The following is a 17,032-nucleotide window of genomic DNA, read 5'->3' as shown; positions in this document are numbered from 1 at the left end:
AGATTTAAGCCTCTTTTCTACATATTGATAAGGTCCATGTTTTGGTATACAGTACAAGATTTCTTGTTCTTAAAGCTGCTGTATTCTCAGCATTGACTATTTGGGGAACTTGGGCAAAAGAAATATCTCCATGGATAGAATGAAACATGCGTTCACAACAACCAGGCTACCACACTTAATCATTTATTTTATTTAAACATTTTAAAAAGAACCCTATGTATATGCATTGCAGAATACAGTAATGGTAAAATAGTAAAAGATCTCAGTGCTTCTTTGACTAAATTTAATCTTGATTTAACAAAAAAATGACAGAAAAAAAATTAAAGCTAACAATTGCTAACTATTTAGTAGCAGCAAGCTCCTACACTCATTAAGTGGCTTTATTTGCTTACCCAGACGAAGACATTGTCGCAGAATTCCTCCAGATGACATATTTTTCTCAGATTCAATTTCAGTGAAACCAAGAGAGCTTGCAAAAATTAGCACATCCACAAGGCTGATTAATCTCTGAAGAAATGTTAAAGATGCTTCTACTGAAAGTCCTTGAGTTGGCTCAATATTCTCCAATTCATGCTACACAGAGAAAAATCGAAAGCAACATTTACTTCTTCACAAAGGTGATATTCCTACAACTTAAATGAAGCAAAATATATGCTGGAAGTCCACTTTCAGTCACATTCAACAGTAGTAATTAGTTATATTCTAGGAACAACCATTAGTACTGGGATTTAATCCCATTCCAGACCACTGCGGGACGACAAAGCTAGGCAACTTCTTTTTATGTCTCCAGGCAAAGAGGGCAGGCGACCAATTTATCTCAGGGAAAGCGTGGAGGTAGCAAAGGGAAGAAAGAGATGCTTGTGGAAATTTCCCACACGCATTCCTGTTTCCCGAAAGGACAGATATAATAGTTAACACACTGCATAAAGACATCCTCCCACAAGAGATAAATTTTCAAATAAAAATGAAACTTCTTACAGTAGCGGATGTGGCAGCAGAAAGCAATGGCAAAATACCACCACAAGCCATGATCATGTTGTCCATCACTTGAGAGATGAGGTGAATGGTGTTGTGCACAAATATGACATTGTCACTGCTATTCACAAAGTCCATCACAGTTTTTGTGGAATGGCTGTCCAAAAAAAACAAACCCATTCAGAATACAGCTTTATTTTTGTGGTATTTTAGCATCTTTCTATGACATTGTCACTGCTATTCACAAAGTCCATCACAGTTTTTGTAGAATGGCTGTCCAAAAAAAAAAGTTCAGAATACAGCTTTATTTTTGTGGTATTTTAACATCTTTATGTTTTCATAAAGCTAAAACCAGACAGTTAGCAGCAGGGCACCAAATAACATATGACTGATGTACCTTAATCTAAACCTAAAATTACCTCTCCTTTCTGTCCCTAAACCTCTCCAGATCACAGCTTGCTAAAAACATAAAGATGTGTGTCAATCATTATTTAGACAAGGATACATTATAGGCTGGTCTATGATTACTTGCTATAGCAAAAGTCACTGTATCAGGCAATACAATAAACTTTCCTGGAAGTGTGAACTAGATTTGAACTTAAATCTTTGGCAAAATACAGCAAATACTAAGGGCTTCTCTGAGAAATTAAATATCAACAACAAAAAACTTTAATCCAGTTAAATGTGGAAATATTTTCTCGAAACAGAACCTAAACTAAAAATATATTTTTAGCTATATCTGATGATGTCCTGAGAGGTTAATTTAATCACATCCTAAAAGTTATAGTCAGACAAATATTCACCTCAGTTTAAATTGTTTTAATCACTTAAGTACTCTATTTCTTCAACCTTACATTCCTTTTTATCAGGTCACTACAGTTATATGGTTTAATTTAAATTTGACATTCACTACTACAAGCTAATGTCACCACTCTTATTTAAGTTATTAAATCTTAACATTAAAATGCAGAATTATCACTGTCTTCAAAGTTTCCTTTTTCTAACTAAATTCATCTTGATGATACATTCCAGATTCATCTTACAAATTAATTTTTAAATGCATTGAGCATCTCTGTGTTCACAGAACCCTATCAAAGCAGCAACATCGTGTGTAAATGCAGAAGTAATAAATATCATTTGGGATTTTTTTTTTTATTCCATATTTAGATACTAAAAAAGATGCAGGCCCTTACATACATTAGGAACATGAAAATCATCGTCCCATAAAAAAAAAATCAACAGCAAGACTGCCATTGACTTAAATGTAGCCAGGATTTCAGTCAGAATATATGTGCAGGCCCTCATGTCTGTAAAGAGTCTTTAAAAAAACCTGAGAATATTTGGGTGTAGGTCACAAAATAAGGCTACTGAATAATGAGTAAAATACCAGATGTGTAAAATTCTAAGCCAAAGTGACTCTGATGCAGTTTCAACAAAATCTCAAGTTAATTATAATTGAAATGCCAGTCTAGATCATTCCATCTAAAGCATAGAAATTTACCTTCTCCACATCTGTATATCTGTTTCTATGGAGAAGAGCAAGTCCGTGAGCAAGCGCTGATGCATCAGTGACCACTTAAACTCAGGAATACGGAACACAGTTGACCTAGAGTCTCTTTTCTGCCCATCTGACGTAGCACTTAGCTCTTGTCCTGAAGAATCCTGCTGCCTTGAGGTCTGAATACACAGTTTGAAAAAAAAAAAAAAAAAAACAAAAAAAAAAAACCACAAAAACCCCATACTCAGATTATTAGTTTCCATGGCATACACTGAAATGCATTTAATAGACTTGATTTTTAGATATTCAACAAGTTGACTGTGTACATGGTTACAAATAAAACCAGAACTATTACACAAGTGCTATTTACTGGATATACCAAACCTACAAACTAGTCTACAGCGGCACTACCACACCTGTCAGTCTAGGCATACACAAGCAGCAACCCAGCCTTACCACAGGGGGAGTGTATGTTGCCGTAGACAGTGGTTTTCCTCCTTTAAGGAAGAATGGTGCAGAATGAAGAGCATCCATTAGCAGGTATCTCTGCAGAAGGGAAGTACTCAGATACATGACTATTTACCCACGAAAAGATGAGTTAGAAATTAAAGACTAGAGGGGTGGAACACTGCAGCATGCAACAGAAACTCAGTTTTAAATTACACTCGCACAAAAAAGGTAGGCTGACATGGAGTGACAGTCCAACCAAATTTTATAGTTTCAAATATATATATATATATTTTGTGTACCTGCAGAGTAGCTAGTGCAAAATATATTTTCACAAGTTCCATCAGAATATGAAAGAAACTTAGTGCTATTTTTTTTTGCACAAGCAACATTTGCTTTTCAATAATTCTAGGAGTTGAGGTTATAAGAGATCAGACTGAAAAGAGTAAAATGGAGGTTGACTAAAGAGGCAGAAGAAATTCTAGACAAAATCCTCTCAGAATATATGTTTCCTTCAATTCTTCAAACTTAAGAACAGAAGTACCAACACAGATGAAGTATTCATCTAGCCAAATACTCAGTCTCCATCAGCATCCATGGGTGGATGTACAAAGAATGAAATCATAGATTTCTCACAAATTAGTAAGAATTATGGCTATTTTAATCAAGGGTTGAAAATATTCTTTAGATAACTCACAAAATCCACAGACATTTAAATCCCTAAAATGTGTATGGGCACACTTTTTCAAAAATCTCATAAAATAAGAACTTCCTTTTATTTTTAAGCTAGACAGATGAAGGACGGGTAGAATTTACCTCAGGTACGGATCTGGGGGGCAGAGGTGCTTCTAGACATGTGTTAGCTTTCAGTTCCAGTCTTTCTGTATCTGATGCAACACTAGAAACATCAAGCTTGGCAATTCTTTTGTCAGAGGCTCCAGCAGGCTCTGGCACATGTGCATTCACATTTTCTTCAGCTGTTTTGGTTTCACTAGAAAGAATCTTTTCTTCCTCCAGCTTCTTTCTCCCTTCTGAATCTGGTTGAGTGGTGGCTACTTGAACTGCAGAACTCACTGTTTCTGGTGAAGTCAGCTCTTGTTCTTTTCCATCCACACCTTCAGCATCTTCAGATTTTAAAAGCACAGATTCAGGTTGCTTCTCTATTGCTTCTTCCTGCTTTGTCACTTCGCTTTCACTAGACCTAGATTCCTTGTTCATTTCTGCAAACTCTTCCGAAGGTAAAGGCATACTACTTTCCACTTTCAAATCAACAAAGTCATCTTCATCTTCCACCTCTACTGTTGATTTTTCCAGTCTTTCTGGACTTTCAGGAATTTCTCCTTCCAAAGTAGTTTGCATTGCTAAAGCAGCAGCAGTGACAGCTACTGTCTCTTCCACAAGCTCATCAGCTTTGCTCAGAGAATCTTCAATTGCTTCAGCTATTCCAGTACTAATTTCTGAAGCACTGGGCTTTATTGCTTCCGATTCTGGAGAAAATTCTGCACAAGGCACTGCTTTTAAATCTTGTGTAGCCTCCCTGTCTTCCTCCTCTAACTCCTCCCTATGATTAGACACTGAATGAGTTTGCGGGTCACCATCTGATGAGGTATTGGTCTCTCTTTTTTCAGTACTGCACTCCACATCATCATCAATAACACAGAAAGGAGCAGTACGGTCTTCTTTTAACTCCAAACATTGTTGTTTTCCTTTGGTTTCAGATTCTTTGCTAACTCCAGAGATTGTTCTAATCGGAGCTGAAGAACGTATTCCACTCCCTTCACCTCCTTTCCCTTGGTACTCCCTGTACATTTGAGAAAGACTCTCTTTATGCATTTCAAAAGTTACCTAAAACAAAAGAGTTTAAAGTACATTAGAAATTATATATTAATGACTGTCTTCTCTTTAAAAAAAAAAAAAATCATTGCTCAGATCACAAAGCTATACTACAGATTTATACTGGATACTGTCCTTGTATGGTGCATCTTGGAGATGACTTCAACTGAGAGCAAGTTTTTCTTAGGTGTACCTGTTATTCCTGACCAAAAGAAAAAAAAAATAAAAGTAACACCAGAGTCAAAAAATCCCAGCCTGATCCCATGGACAGGAAATTAAATGTTTACTAGAAGCACTCAGAGTTTTAAAGACTACATCTAGCAAAAGAAGTGAAATGTTTAAAGTTTAATATTTCTAGTTAACACTTGCGTTATTTCCTCGGCTAATTAGAGTCACCTGTAATCAGAATTATCGTGCTACTTCCATTCATGTAGTTGTATAGGATGCAGATAAAAATGCAACAGCATAACATCCAGAGAATTACTACATTTGAGATAGCTGACAATCTCCATTTTTTTGTAAGGGGGACACTGTGTCAAGTAGCAGGGGCACTTACTATAGCTGAGCTTTTGCATCATTTTAGCACCTTGAGTATGCTCAACAATCCACAAAGATAAATAAACTTTTAAGAAGTTTACATAAAAAACTACAATCCCACAGAGTCAGAGCAAAGTGAAACATGTAATGAGGCCAAAATCCTGGGGATCTCCAAATAATACTTAAAATGCTCCAGAGGACTTTTCCTCTGGTAAATGCTATTCACCCAGTCTAAAAGGCACATGAGAAGAGCTCCACAATCTGATTAAAGTGAGAAGACCTTCCTACAGATGAGCTGAAAAAAACTATTACTGTTTTTAGGTATATAAAAAAATTCCAGCTATACACATACTGATAAAATTAATTTTGCCAAATAAATAGCTGCGTGTTGAAAGAAAATCTCACTGGACTAACCAAAGTTTTTATTACACTGTCATTCAATTTAGTATATCCATACCTTTCTATTCAGGATTTAGATTTATCTTCTATAACGGATGTGTTTATTTTTCTGTAGCTTAGTTCTCAAAATTTTCCCAACATATAAGCTGCAGCTGAGGGTTTTATTTTTTTTCAAACCATTTTCTTTATCATAAACATTTTCCATAGACAAAGCAGAACAGTACATTTTACTAAATATATGAATGCACATTTTCTTATTCTCTTACATACTAAATTCATTCATTTGGATCTCATAAAAATTCTATGTATGTGGTATTCAAAGTGACAATAAGTCAGTAGGAATATTTTCTCTTGAGATGATACATGTACAGTCAAAAACTAACTTGACAGGTTAAAAAGAAATTATAGTTAACAAAGCAGAGAGGAGCAAAGAAAGAACAAACGTAAAAAGGAATATTCTTGGGAGGTTGTGTTGTCAACAGTAGCTTTTTAACATACTATTTTCTCCATCAATCAAATACAAATATTGTGGGAGCAGTGTACTATCCCAACACATGACCTGAAGCACGTTATTTGTTCAAGCTGACCTAATTGAAACTTCAGTCTCTAGCAATATTTTCTTCCTCCTGTTTAAAAAAAAAGTCTTCCTCTACTAAAGTCAGTTATGTACAAACAAAAAAATATGAATGATTACAAATGACTGAAAGTTCATCCGTCACAATGGATCTATAAAATATTTGATTATAGTGTATTGCTAAATAGAGCGGGGGGGGGGGGGGGGGGGGGGGCAGCATTATTATTTTAGAAATACTTCCTTCCTGAACTGTACTACAGTCAGAATAACAAAAGCAACCCAAAATATATTATGCTAATAAGCTCTCCCTTGCACTTTTAATTTGTTTTCAAAAACATGATTAGACAAAGCTGCTACTTTTGGTGAAATCATTACTTTTCTGAAGAAGAAATCTTGACAACCTGAGTTTATCTCCAGCAAGCTTTCCCTCTCCTCTTTCCCTGGTGCTTCCTCCATTTCCAAAAGTACTAAAAAGTTTTATTCCAACAAGTACTAAAGAGACATTCAACAAATTAAAAACTGTTGGTTTATTTCGGCAGAACTTCCCACATGTACTTCCCAGAAAGCACATTGACCCACAGTATGTATAGGCATTATCTGAGCAGTGCAAGTACAGCTGTAATGAACTTGCAATAACATAGCTACCTTGATTCATTTCTCTCTTCAGTATCAGACTTGTTATTGCAACATTCATTCTGAAAAACACTTGGGAAAAATGACTTCTCAAAAGTATTTGCAGGCTTTAGCTACACTGCATGTTTACTGCTTTAACACCATTAAGCTACATCCAAGTATGAGAGCTGGATTCTACTCTGGTTATGCACTGCTTCCTAAACTGTTGAACAAGTCTCAGATGTAGCCTCAAAAATCTTATTTCACTAGTTCCCTTGAACCAAGGCAAAGCAAGAGAAAGATGAAGACGAGAATGGCACTTTTTGTTTGTTTGTTTTCTTTTTCTTTTTTGTGGAAAGGGGCAAATGAGGGAGACATGTATGTCAAATTCTATTACTGCTGCAGCCATCTCTCCCCAGTACAAATGGGGATGGGCACAATGACACTAAGATGATCACAAGACAGTGGCTGGAGGGACTTGTTACAAAATAAGATTTTCTTCAGTGCTCAAACTTGAGTGCAAAGGAAAGTAGTACATGACTCACAGCACATGTTCAATAACAGCAACAATTCAATCTTAATGGAATGAATCATAGAGATGTTTTGCAGGGCTGACAGTTACTAAATCCACCTTGCAAAAAGAGCACATTCACAGTGTTACAAGAGTTTCATCGAGCAACACTTGATGCTTACACTGGTCCTTACAGAACACAAGCTTTAACAGCAACATAAAGTTTTAAGTTCCAGCAGCCCGATCTACGTAAGTGATTTAATAAATTACCAACCTGGTTAAAGTAAATTGCAAGCATCAAGCAGTATAACTTTTAAACACATTCTGAAAGCATATCATCAGTTCTGTTACAGCTGCTTTCCCCTTGAACTTCAAGGAATCACTGAGGTTAAGCCAGAAAGTAACCTTAGATAATCTAGCCCAGCCCTTGATTTTAGCTCCCTTTCCTACACATTGAGCCCAGCCCATGGACTGGATGACAGCATCCAGAAAGTTGTACAGCCCTGGTTTTAAAAATCAAGAGATGAAATCTCTCCTGGATCATTTGTTCCAAATCTACTCTACTATCTTTAAAAAAAAAAAAGTATCACTCTTAATTTTGAAAGTCTAGCTTCAATTTCTAGTCACTAATTATGTCTGCATTTCCGAGTTATTAAAAATAGCTCAATGAGAAAGAAATAACGTGTTTCAAGGTGGTTTTTTTTCTTTAACTTACTATAAATGTTTTTAAAAGCCCAAAAGATGAAGTAACAGGACCATCAAAAAAGAATGAGCTTTCATTCTGAAGTATTAGAATTCTTCCTATGACCCCCTTCTACAACTTTTCCAGCTCTTAAAAAAAAAAAAATCTTTAATAATGTGAATGTCCATATTTTCACACATCGTTCCAGTGTAAGTCTTGTTAAATTCATATGCAGGAGTAAAAGCAACCAACTTTATGACTTCTCACTTTCCAATCCACAAACACATTCTACGGTGCTGGCAACTATTTTTGGAGAAATGGCCAGTTACTTATATCTCCCTTTGTATAACCTGTGGTGGACTCTTTTTCTATAATGCTGACTTTTTCCTAGTGTGCTACCAACCCAATTCCCTTTACAAAAGCCTATTGCAGCTTGATTTTCTCTTAGCAACCAAATTTATCATCGTGTTAACAGCATTAAATCAACCTTGCCTGAAAACAAGTCAAAATCTGTTCTCCAAGGTTGCGAGCTTGCTTTTACTCTCCTCCCCCCCCTCAGGATCCTGAACTCCATCTCACAGTCACTTCAGCCAAGGCTGCCTTTGACCTTCACATTCCCAACAAGCCCCTTGATGGTGGTGAGTATAAGGGTCCAGCAAAGCACCTCTCCTTGTTGGCTCCTCTGTCACTTGGAGGAGGAAGAAGCTCTCAATGAACTCAAGGAGCCTCCTGGATTCTTTACGTCCTGCTGTGTTGTCCCTCCGGCATGTATCAGGCCCATGAGGGCCAGGACCTGCAAACCTGAGGCTGCTCCCATCTGCTTGCTCTTGCTGGGCAGGCGGCCTGAAGCAGACACCCACTCTAACATCACTTTTACCTGTCCTCTCTTCAATCCTAATCCAGAAACTCTCAGCTGGCTCCTTATTCATCCCCAGGCAGAGCTCCATGCACTCCAACTGCTCTCTCACCTAAAGGGCAACTCCCACTCCTCACCTTCCCAGTCTGTACTTCCTAAAGAGCTGGTATCTCTTCATGACATCACTCCAGTCACAGGAGCCATCCCACCACATCTCCACAATCCTAACAAGATCGTTATGTGCATGTCATACTTCATATTACATTACTGAAAGCTCCAAATTTTCTGGGCCGTTATTAGCAACTTCACTGCCTCATTAATAAACACGCCATAGCCAAGATTTAAGTTATCCTTAATAGCTTAAGTTCTTATTGCCTTGTCAACAATGGAGTCCTCCTGCCTTCAGGCTCTTTCTTTAACATCATAACTTCTCATTTGATTTTAAAGACACTTAGAATTTCAGTGTTGGAAGAAAAGTTCATCTAGATCTAAGACTCCCTATTTTTTATAATCTAAGCAATCACAAAAGCAAATTCTTTCTAAAAACTAGCCACTGTTTCAACAAAGCCCCCCAGTGTTTATTACCAATATATACTTATCTTATTCATTATTCAAAATCTTCCCATGCTACTTTCTCTCTTCTGTCTCTTAAGAGAGTTCCCTGTTGTACGGTTTGTTCTTCCTAATAACCTACACATGCTACCTTGAAGTCAGATAGGCACCACAGGTATTTGTATTCATTTTGAAGGTCAGCATGTGGATCCTGAATTACAAACTGAGCAGGTTTGGTTTTCCTAAGACCATTGAAAGTTACAAGTATGAGTTCTACTGACTGTATAGGTTAGAGATGCAACTGGCTTTGCAACAAGTTGATCTTTGCCCAGCTACCGTCAACAGTTAAAAATATAATGTATGGTACAGGGATGCAACATAATTTCATAATCAGTCTCATCTGAAACGGGAACAAACAATGGTTTGGAAGCCATTACAGAGCAACACTCTGGAAATCAAACTGTGCTCTTCAGGATTGTTAATCACTACTACTACTACCAAAAAAAAAAAAAAAGAAGAAAAAGCAGTGGCAAGAAGGTCAATACAGACAACTTATCTTTACAGATGGGCAATGTAAACTCATGGACAAATAAATCCAAGTACAATCTGATGAAAATCTACGTTGATTTAAAAACAATGCAAGAAACTGCAAGGAGAGACACACTGGTAAAGAAAATTAGACAGTATGGAATGACAGGAGAACATCACTTTAAAAAAAGCCAAAATTCACTTAAAAAGGATAGCATATTCTACTTCCACCATAAACATCAGAACAAATTAGTGTCATGTAACGTAATAATTACTGTCCTTTAAATAATATGCAAATTAAAATAGCAATGCACAAAATTACACAGACTACCTAAAACAGTATTTTTCAAACGTGCATTTCAATTTTGGGGTTTTCTTACTTATATAAAAAAAGAAAACAAATTTAAGAAATACTGCTTTGTAAAATCCAACTTTTTAACAAACCTGTATAAACAGTTCTTACTAATTTGTAATTTGGTTTGACAGGAAACCAAGAAATAGTGGTACTACAATGGAGGCACTGGACAATTCTTCCCCCACACTTCCTGTCGCATGACATGGCATTTAGGAAGCACACAAGTTCACAAAGCCAAACAATACATCCTACAAAGAAAATACCTAAGGGTAACAAAAGTAGTATCAACGAAAATGCAAAATTAAGTAGAAGTTATGATCACTAAATACAAGCGGACAGATATAGTATATAAAGGTATTGAAGATTAAACATTAGGATCTGCAAGCATGCAACAATTTATAAGACAACTGTTAGCTTGAAGAACCTTAAATGTACTTGAGTCATTTTTTACTTTCCTTAAGGCACTTGCAACTGTAAAGCTGATAATACAAAATTAATTACTAGAAATTGTTCTAAATTAGTGAGCTAAAAGGCCAATCATTAATCTTCACCATCATTTGATGGTTAATCCATAGCTGTTTGCAATGCTTGGAATGCATGTCTACGCACTACTAGTTAAAGATACTTGTGAGCTAATAACTGCAACATTTGCCTCTGCCATTAATTTTAACTTAATTTGACATCCAACGTTTACTAATTGCCAAAGAGAAAAATTAGCATATGGCAATGAAAAAGGTTAAGATGACTGACATTTGCATTAAAGAACACAGGGAAAATATTTTAGCTATACGTTAAGAATTTGTCCTTTTTTTTTTTTCCATTATCCTGTGGGCAATTTTGTAGAGTAGAATAAGGAAGGGAATGTCTGCCAGACAGGTCAGACAGTTATATAGTACTGCTGTTCCCTTATAGAGTCTGCTCAGTGCAAACTAGCTCCTGTGCTCCTGACACCATCAATAAACTCTTCATAAGTCCAGAAAGCGTTACAACTTTTTAAATCTTAACAAGGACTTTATTGACCTGTTTTTCCACTTCTCCTCTAGCAACACTACTGTTCAAAAGGGGAAACTAATCTCCAGACAAAAGCAGGTCTGTTTAGGTGGGAGGCACAATATCTGAAGATATCAAACCTAATTTTCAGTTTGGTGAAGTGAAAGATAGAAAGGTACTGTGTGCATCATACACTGACTCACAGCCTGTAACCCACCGACCTGAGGAATCTCTGGGTTATTTCTGAGTGGTTCACAGAAGAAAACTAAGAAAAGCAAACTGACATATCTTATGCAGGACACTATATATGAGAAGTTTCTAGAAGGAGTCTAAGCTTCCACCAAAAAAGCATTCATTGACACAGAGGGGGTGGGAGGGACAAAACCACTCTACCAACACATTTTCATGTTCCTGCATCCTGCATTTTCATCTAAGTTGCAATACTTTTGCCTTTTTTCTCCTCAGCCTGGGAAAGAAATATACAAGCAAATAATTTCTAGAATAAGGAAGCAAGTACTAGTCAATATAATTTGTAAAAGTCTTTGCTTATCTGGGAGATAATTTTATTTATGTTGGCAGTGTTTTATTTTCAAATCAAGGTATAGCTTACTGTTACATCACCATACAATAATAAATTGAAACAGCATACTAAACGTGTATTTGTTCATTTTCACTAATGCAACTATTGATTTTAATTTGTTTAAATTGCAAGACATGAGCATATTATCCTCTCAAAGTATGTATTTCCTGTCTATCTCAAGCCCTGACACCATTCTTACAGTTCAGCAGACTGTCAAATTCTGCCTTGTACATATTTGATACATAGTTATTAAAAAAAACCATGTTGTAACTAAATTCAGTGTTTACCACTCTGCAGTGCCATAATACCCAGCTACAGGTCTTGGGCACTTCTCTCTTTGGCCAACCTTTTCCAATGTCTCCACGCATTGCTGGCAGCTCTGTAGCACAGACTCCACATCCATCATTTCAACTCACAGCCCAGAGGCCCAAGTCAGTCCCTACAGCCACAAGACAGCCAGAACCTGAACACAGGTAGCAGCAAGCATGGAGGAGGTTTGCCTCAAACTCTACCACAACAGCAAAGGAAGCCACTGACAATTCTTGAGGCTGCAGACAGGTCCCATCTTCCAATGATTTTTATACCAAGTTATACAGATGAGAATCCATTCTCTCTTCAGGTCATCTTTGCTTAGGAAGACTCTCTCATAGCCGTTTGCCTCTTCATGCATCAGTCCTTTCCACTGCAAATGTTTCCCCATTTCTTCTTTTGGAGACCTCTGGCTCTTCTCAACCAGTAGCAAGTCTCTACTATACTCTTCTTTTAAGGCTTCTGTGCGGCTTCCTCTACCCAGCTGATCTGTTCTTTGCTGCTTCATAAAATCTCAGTTTACCTTGCTCACTCTGTTCCTATCCCCTATTTCACACTTTTCTTTCAGTCTGAGTCAGTCAAATTTTAGCATCCTGCAGCTTTATTCATGACATTCCACTCACTCAAACTGAGCGAATAATGAGATGGAGGAGCTCCCCGTTAAGAGCCCATCAGTGATACAGATTCCTCCTCCCAACTCTTCTGCCTGCTGAATAACGAAAATACTTTCTTCTCCTCAGAGGCATTGGTTAGGAAAAGCCTTCCCACACGCCTACTACAAAAGAAGCTGTCACAAGGAAACACCTAGAAAAGGTGAAGGATTGTGTCATGACCACACACCTTGGAGGGTACACAGCTTTAAGGGAGGCTGCACGGTCTAGTCTCCAAGTTCCTTCTCCTCTCTGTAAGCTGGGTGACATTGCCCCCCCACCCCGTCCCAAGAATCATTTGTGTCTAGACTAAGCAATATTTTTTTGTAAATAACTATTTATACCATCTGATGTACTGGGCATCACACAACTGAAAAGCAAACACCTGCCGTAGTACATGGACCCTGTTGGCTAGCTACCTCAGCTTCCCCTCAGGGCAATGCAGACGTGCTTTTCAGAGGACTGAAGAACATCTGAAGCCTTTAAAATGCCCCAGAACTAAAAATGCCTGCACAGACCACTGTGGGAGACTCAAGATAGGGAGAAAAAATGGAGACAAAACTGTCCTCAATAACTCATGAATGTCAGTGGGATTTCAATTCAAAAGATCCTGATGGCCTGTTACTTTCTAGAACTACTGAGCCATGTTTACTTCTCTGCAAATTAGTTTTTAAATTGCCATCATATATTATCTCCTCCACCACCTAATCTTTGCTGGTTTTGCTGGTTTTCCCTCATCTGACAGTGATGAAAATCAGGAAAACATAACACATGTAAATTGTAAGTGCTGTATGCATCTTTTTTTTTTTTTTTATTTCTCCTGTATTAAATGAGTGGGGCACCAGAGAACATACAAATTTACTTAACATTCACCACTGTTTATTGCAACTGTGCTTCCTTAGACTGAAAACTAAGAATTATTTAGAAATACACCACATGTTACAGTACTAACGTTTTAAGATTATACTTCTTCCCATTCAGACCACTGAACAAAATTTTTCCACTTATACAGCAATAACAAAACATTTCTGAGCCTTACTCAATGAAAATTTCTTGACCTACTAAAAAAAAAAAACATAATCAGAATTTACCCAAATATCTTTTCTTTAACCAAACCATATGGTAACATGAAGCAACTTTTAAGTAGTGAAATGTATTTAAGGGCCTGAAGTAAGCAAATGTTAGTTCTTCGCAGTAGTTTGAAACACTCAGATAATTTAGGAGTGCATTACACTGTGCAAATCATTATATTCTTTAAAAACTTGGGGAAGCCAAAAGGTCAAAAAGGCAAGTTGTCCACCATTCTTTACCTGTTTCCTATTATTAACCCCAAAATCATTGGTCCTTTTTATGAAGTGACATGGCTAGACAGATAAAAATCTAAGACCCAGCTAGCATAGTTACAATATTTAAAAAACGGAAGTTCTGATATGCTCTCATAAATTCAGCACCGGCCAGTTAGAACAAACCAGAGTTGTGATTTAATTTTTTCATTAATATTTTTATTGAACTAGGAGCCACAGATTAAACACCTTTGTATACACTATGTTAATATCTGGAAAACATCAAAAAATATAATATGGAAATGAGCAAAATACGTGAGCAAGACTAAGAAATGTGGCTTTAAAAATGTTACACACACCTTCTAAATTCTGAGTGTAAGGAAACCAATGCAGTGCAATTATGCTAGAAAAGCCGTTGCTGCTTATAAAACGTTGTGCAGCTGTTGGAGGAGAGGGTTACAGTGACAAACAGCTTCCCTGCTACAAAGGTGGCAGGAAATCTATCAAACTGGACAATAAAATTGCAATTGAGTTTCTTTGGCTTTTTATAGCAGCTGCATGTATCTTGATGTGTAGCTCTGCAAAACCTATCCAATTCTGTAACACTAGTCCTTTATGTACTAGTTCTTCATCATAGAATGGTGTTATAAATTAGTGGCAAGAATGGCGCAAAGGGTTGTAAAAAGGAAAAATAAGCAGTAACCCAATACAATTAGAGATGAAATAATAAAACCACAAATTGGTTATACTCTTAGCAATGTTAAGGAAATATTTTTGTTCCCATAATTCCCACATTACTTTGAAAGCATGCTAGAAATCAAAAACATCCGAGATGCACGTAGCACTGAACAATTTGCCCACTGAATTATGTCTACACTATGTTACGTGTGAATCTCTATGAATCTCAATATTGGTATAAGAGGATACATGAATATTCAAAATAAATAAAATTAGAGGGATTAAAAATTCCGTATCATTAGGTATTAATATCAGTTTATACAGACATTTGCAAGTGATTAGTAAGGTTTTACCACAGAGTTTTGTTGTGATTTATCCTAATTTATGTTTATGTAATTAAAAGATAGTTATGAAATATCACCTAGCTTTATACTGCTACTTGCATAAATTGCATGTATTATTTATAAAAAAGTTCAAACAGCAAATGCATCATAAAGGTGAAAAAAATCCAATTTTAAAATCCTTGATTATCACATCGTCGGTCATATCACTATTGTTAAGTTAGTTTTGGGGTGCTTTTGTTGTTTAAGCATTTTCATTTAGGCTTCTGGAACTGGATGTGGAGTAGCACATTAACACAACTGGAACTGGATTAGCACTAATGTCCAAACAAACGGAACTCCTTTACAATTCCTTCCAAATTACACCACCACTCTGCTGCTAGCTCTGCCCACAAGCACACATTTCTAACCTTGCCATTGTTCAACTTTAGAGAAAGTAGGTTGGAAGAACAAACAGTCCTTGGATTTTGACCAGGAAGCCAATAAAGCTAGACTTGGGAAAACTGATAGAGGAAGTTACTTCTACAACCAACGGTACCTCACTACGCCAGCATGCCAGGAACCAGAAGTGAGAAACACAAAGAGTGAAGCATGTCATTTTCTCATTCACTATGGTATTGCACAAAAACATGCAGCCTTTTGGGGAAAAAAACAAAAAACAAAAACAAAAAACAACCAAAAGTAACATTAGCTGTACCTCCATTTTTTTGGTATTTTCTAAACCCATGTTTTTCTCAACATTTGGCCATGGCATCACAGTAAAATCTTGGGTTTTGCTCTATGAACTCTAGACCATTGATTAGCCACATTAAGTCACTGAAGATAATGACCAAAAATCCATATAATCATTTTGACATAGAAGCTGTTTAAATGAGATTTCCAACATTACAATATCTTACAAAAAGTCTAAGAATAGAACTACAGCTTATAAGATCATGTGCTAGATAATTTTTAAATTCAATACACCAAAGTTCTGTATAACAGAGGTGGAAAGCTGCTCTTCCTTCACTCACCTCTCCATCTTTCCCCAGGGACAGTTCCCCGGTCATTCCCAGCAATCACACAAATGCTTTAAATTATGCCAGTTTCTATAAACTCTTAGGGATCTTTACTCTGGCTACAGCTTGGCATTGTACAATCTACTCCACCCATGCCCTCTGCATCTTGGGAGAAAGAGAGGAAACAGGTTTTCTGAAGAATGCAGAGCTGACACAAAAGAAGATTACATTTTAGTCGTTGAAATAGTCTTAATCTCTGTAAGGGTTAAAATCTGGCCCTGGATTCTTTGCACCTGGATTCCATTTAGCTAAGTGACTATTTATTAATATTATTTCACACACTTATTATATAGATTTCTACATTTGTCTGCCCATAACCCAATAATCCACCATCGAGCTCTGAATTCGATAAACAGAGCTGCAAAATAACAGTATTCTTGCTGTGTGCAGAGGCTGACTAATTTTGAGAAAAAAAAAAATCAAGGACCTCAGAAATGCTAACAATTCCTTAAAGTGATCTTCAGGATTCACAGATGTCCTTTTTGCACTGTTAAGTTGCACACATTTAGAAATATATAATTTATTATTTAATTCATCTTAAGTAAATATTTCTGAGAAACCAGAATAATTATGAGGCCCACGCTCATTCAGAATAAGGCAGGGCAGTTATCTTTTATTCTACTGTGCCTCGCTTGAAGATCCACTAATAACTTTTATGTTATAATTCTGGTTGTAACAACAACAAAAAATCCGACAGAAGAATAATGCAGGGTAATAGTCTCCTTCATACTGCAAGGATTTGCATTCTTGCCCTGTATTCCATGACAGCTTAACAGCTGAAACA

The 17,032-nt window shown here is 36.7% G+C and overlaps 1 protein-coding gene across 6 annotated transcripts in view; it reads right to left on the bottom strand.

Annotated features, from left to right (window-relative positions):
• LRBA (LPS responsive beige-like anchor protein) overlaps positions 1-17,032 on the bottom strand; it is a 424,097-nt gene that overhangs the window by 335,367 nt on the left and 71,698 nt on the right. For 5 of the 6 annotated variants that reach the window (XM_074867473.1, XM_074867476.1, XM_074867474.1 and 2 more), the window contains 5 exons: positions 3,737-4,765; positions 2,930-3,019; positions 2,477-2,652; positions 979-1,132; positions 393-573 (listed from right to left, as the gene is read on the bottom strand). In XM_074867473.1, coding sequence (XP_074723574.1) covers positions 393-573; positions 979-1,132; positions 2,477-2,652; positions 2,930-3,019; positions 3,737-4,765 — 1,630 coding nt within the window. The remainder of the gene's footprint in view (positions 1-392; positions 574-978; positions 1,133-2,476; positions 2,653-2,929; positions 3,020-3,736; positions 4,766-17,032) is intronic. The other variant, XM_074867478.1, reaches the window with a different exon arrangement.

This window comes from Strix uralensis, chromosome 4 (genome assembly GCF_047716275.1).
Source record: "Strix uralensis isolate ZFMK-TIS-50842 chromosome 4, bStrUra1, whole genome shotgun sequence".
Classification (NCBI taxonomy): Eukaryota; Metazoa; Chordata; class Aves; order Strigiformes; family Strigidae; genus Strix; species Strix uralensis.
This window is presented reverse-complemented; position numbering and strand designations above follow the sequence as displayed.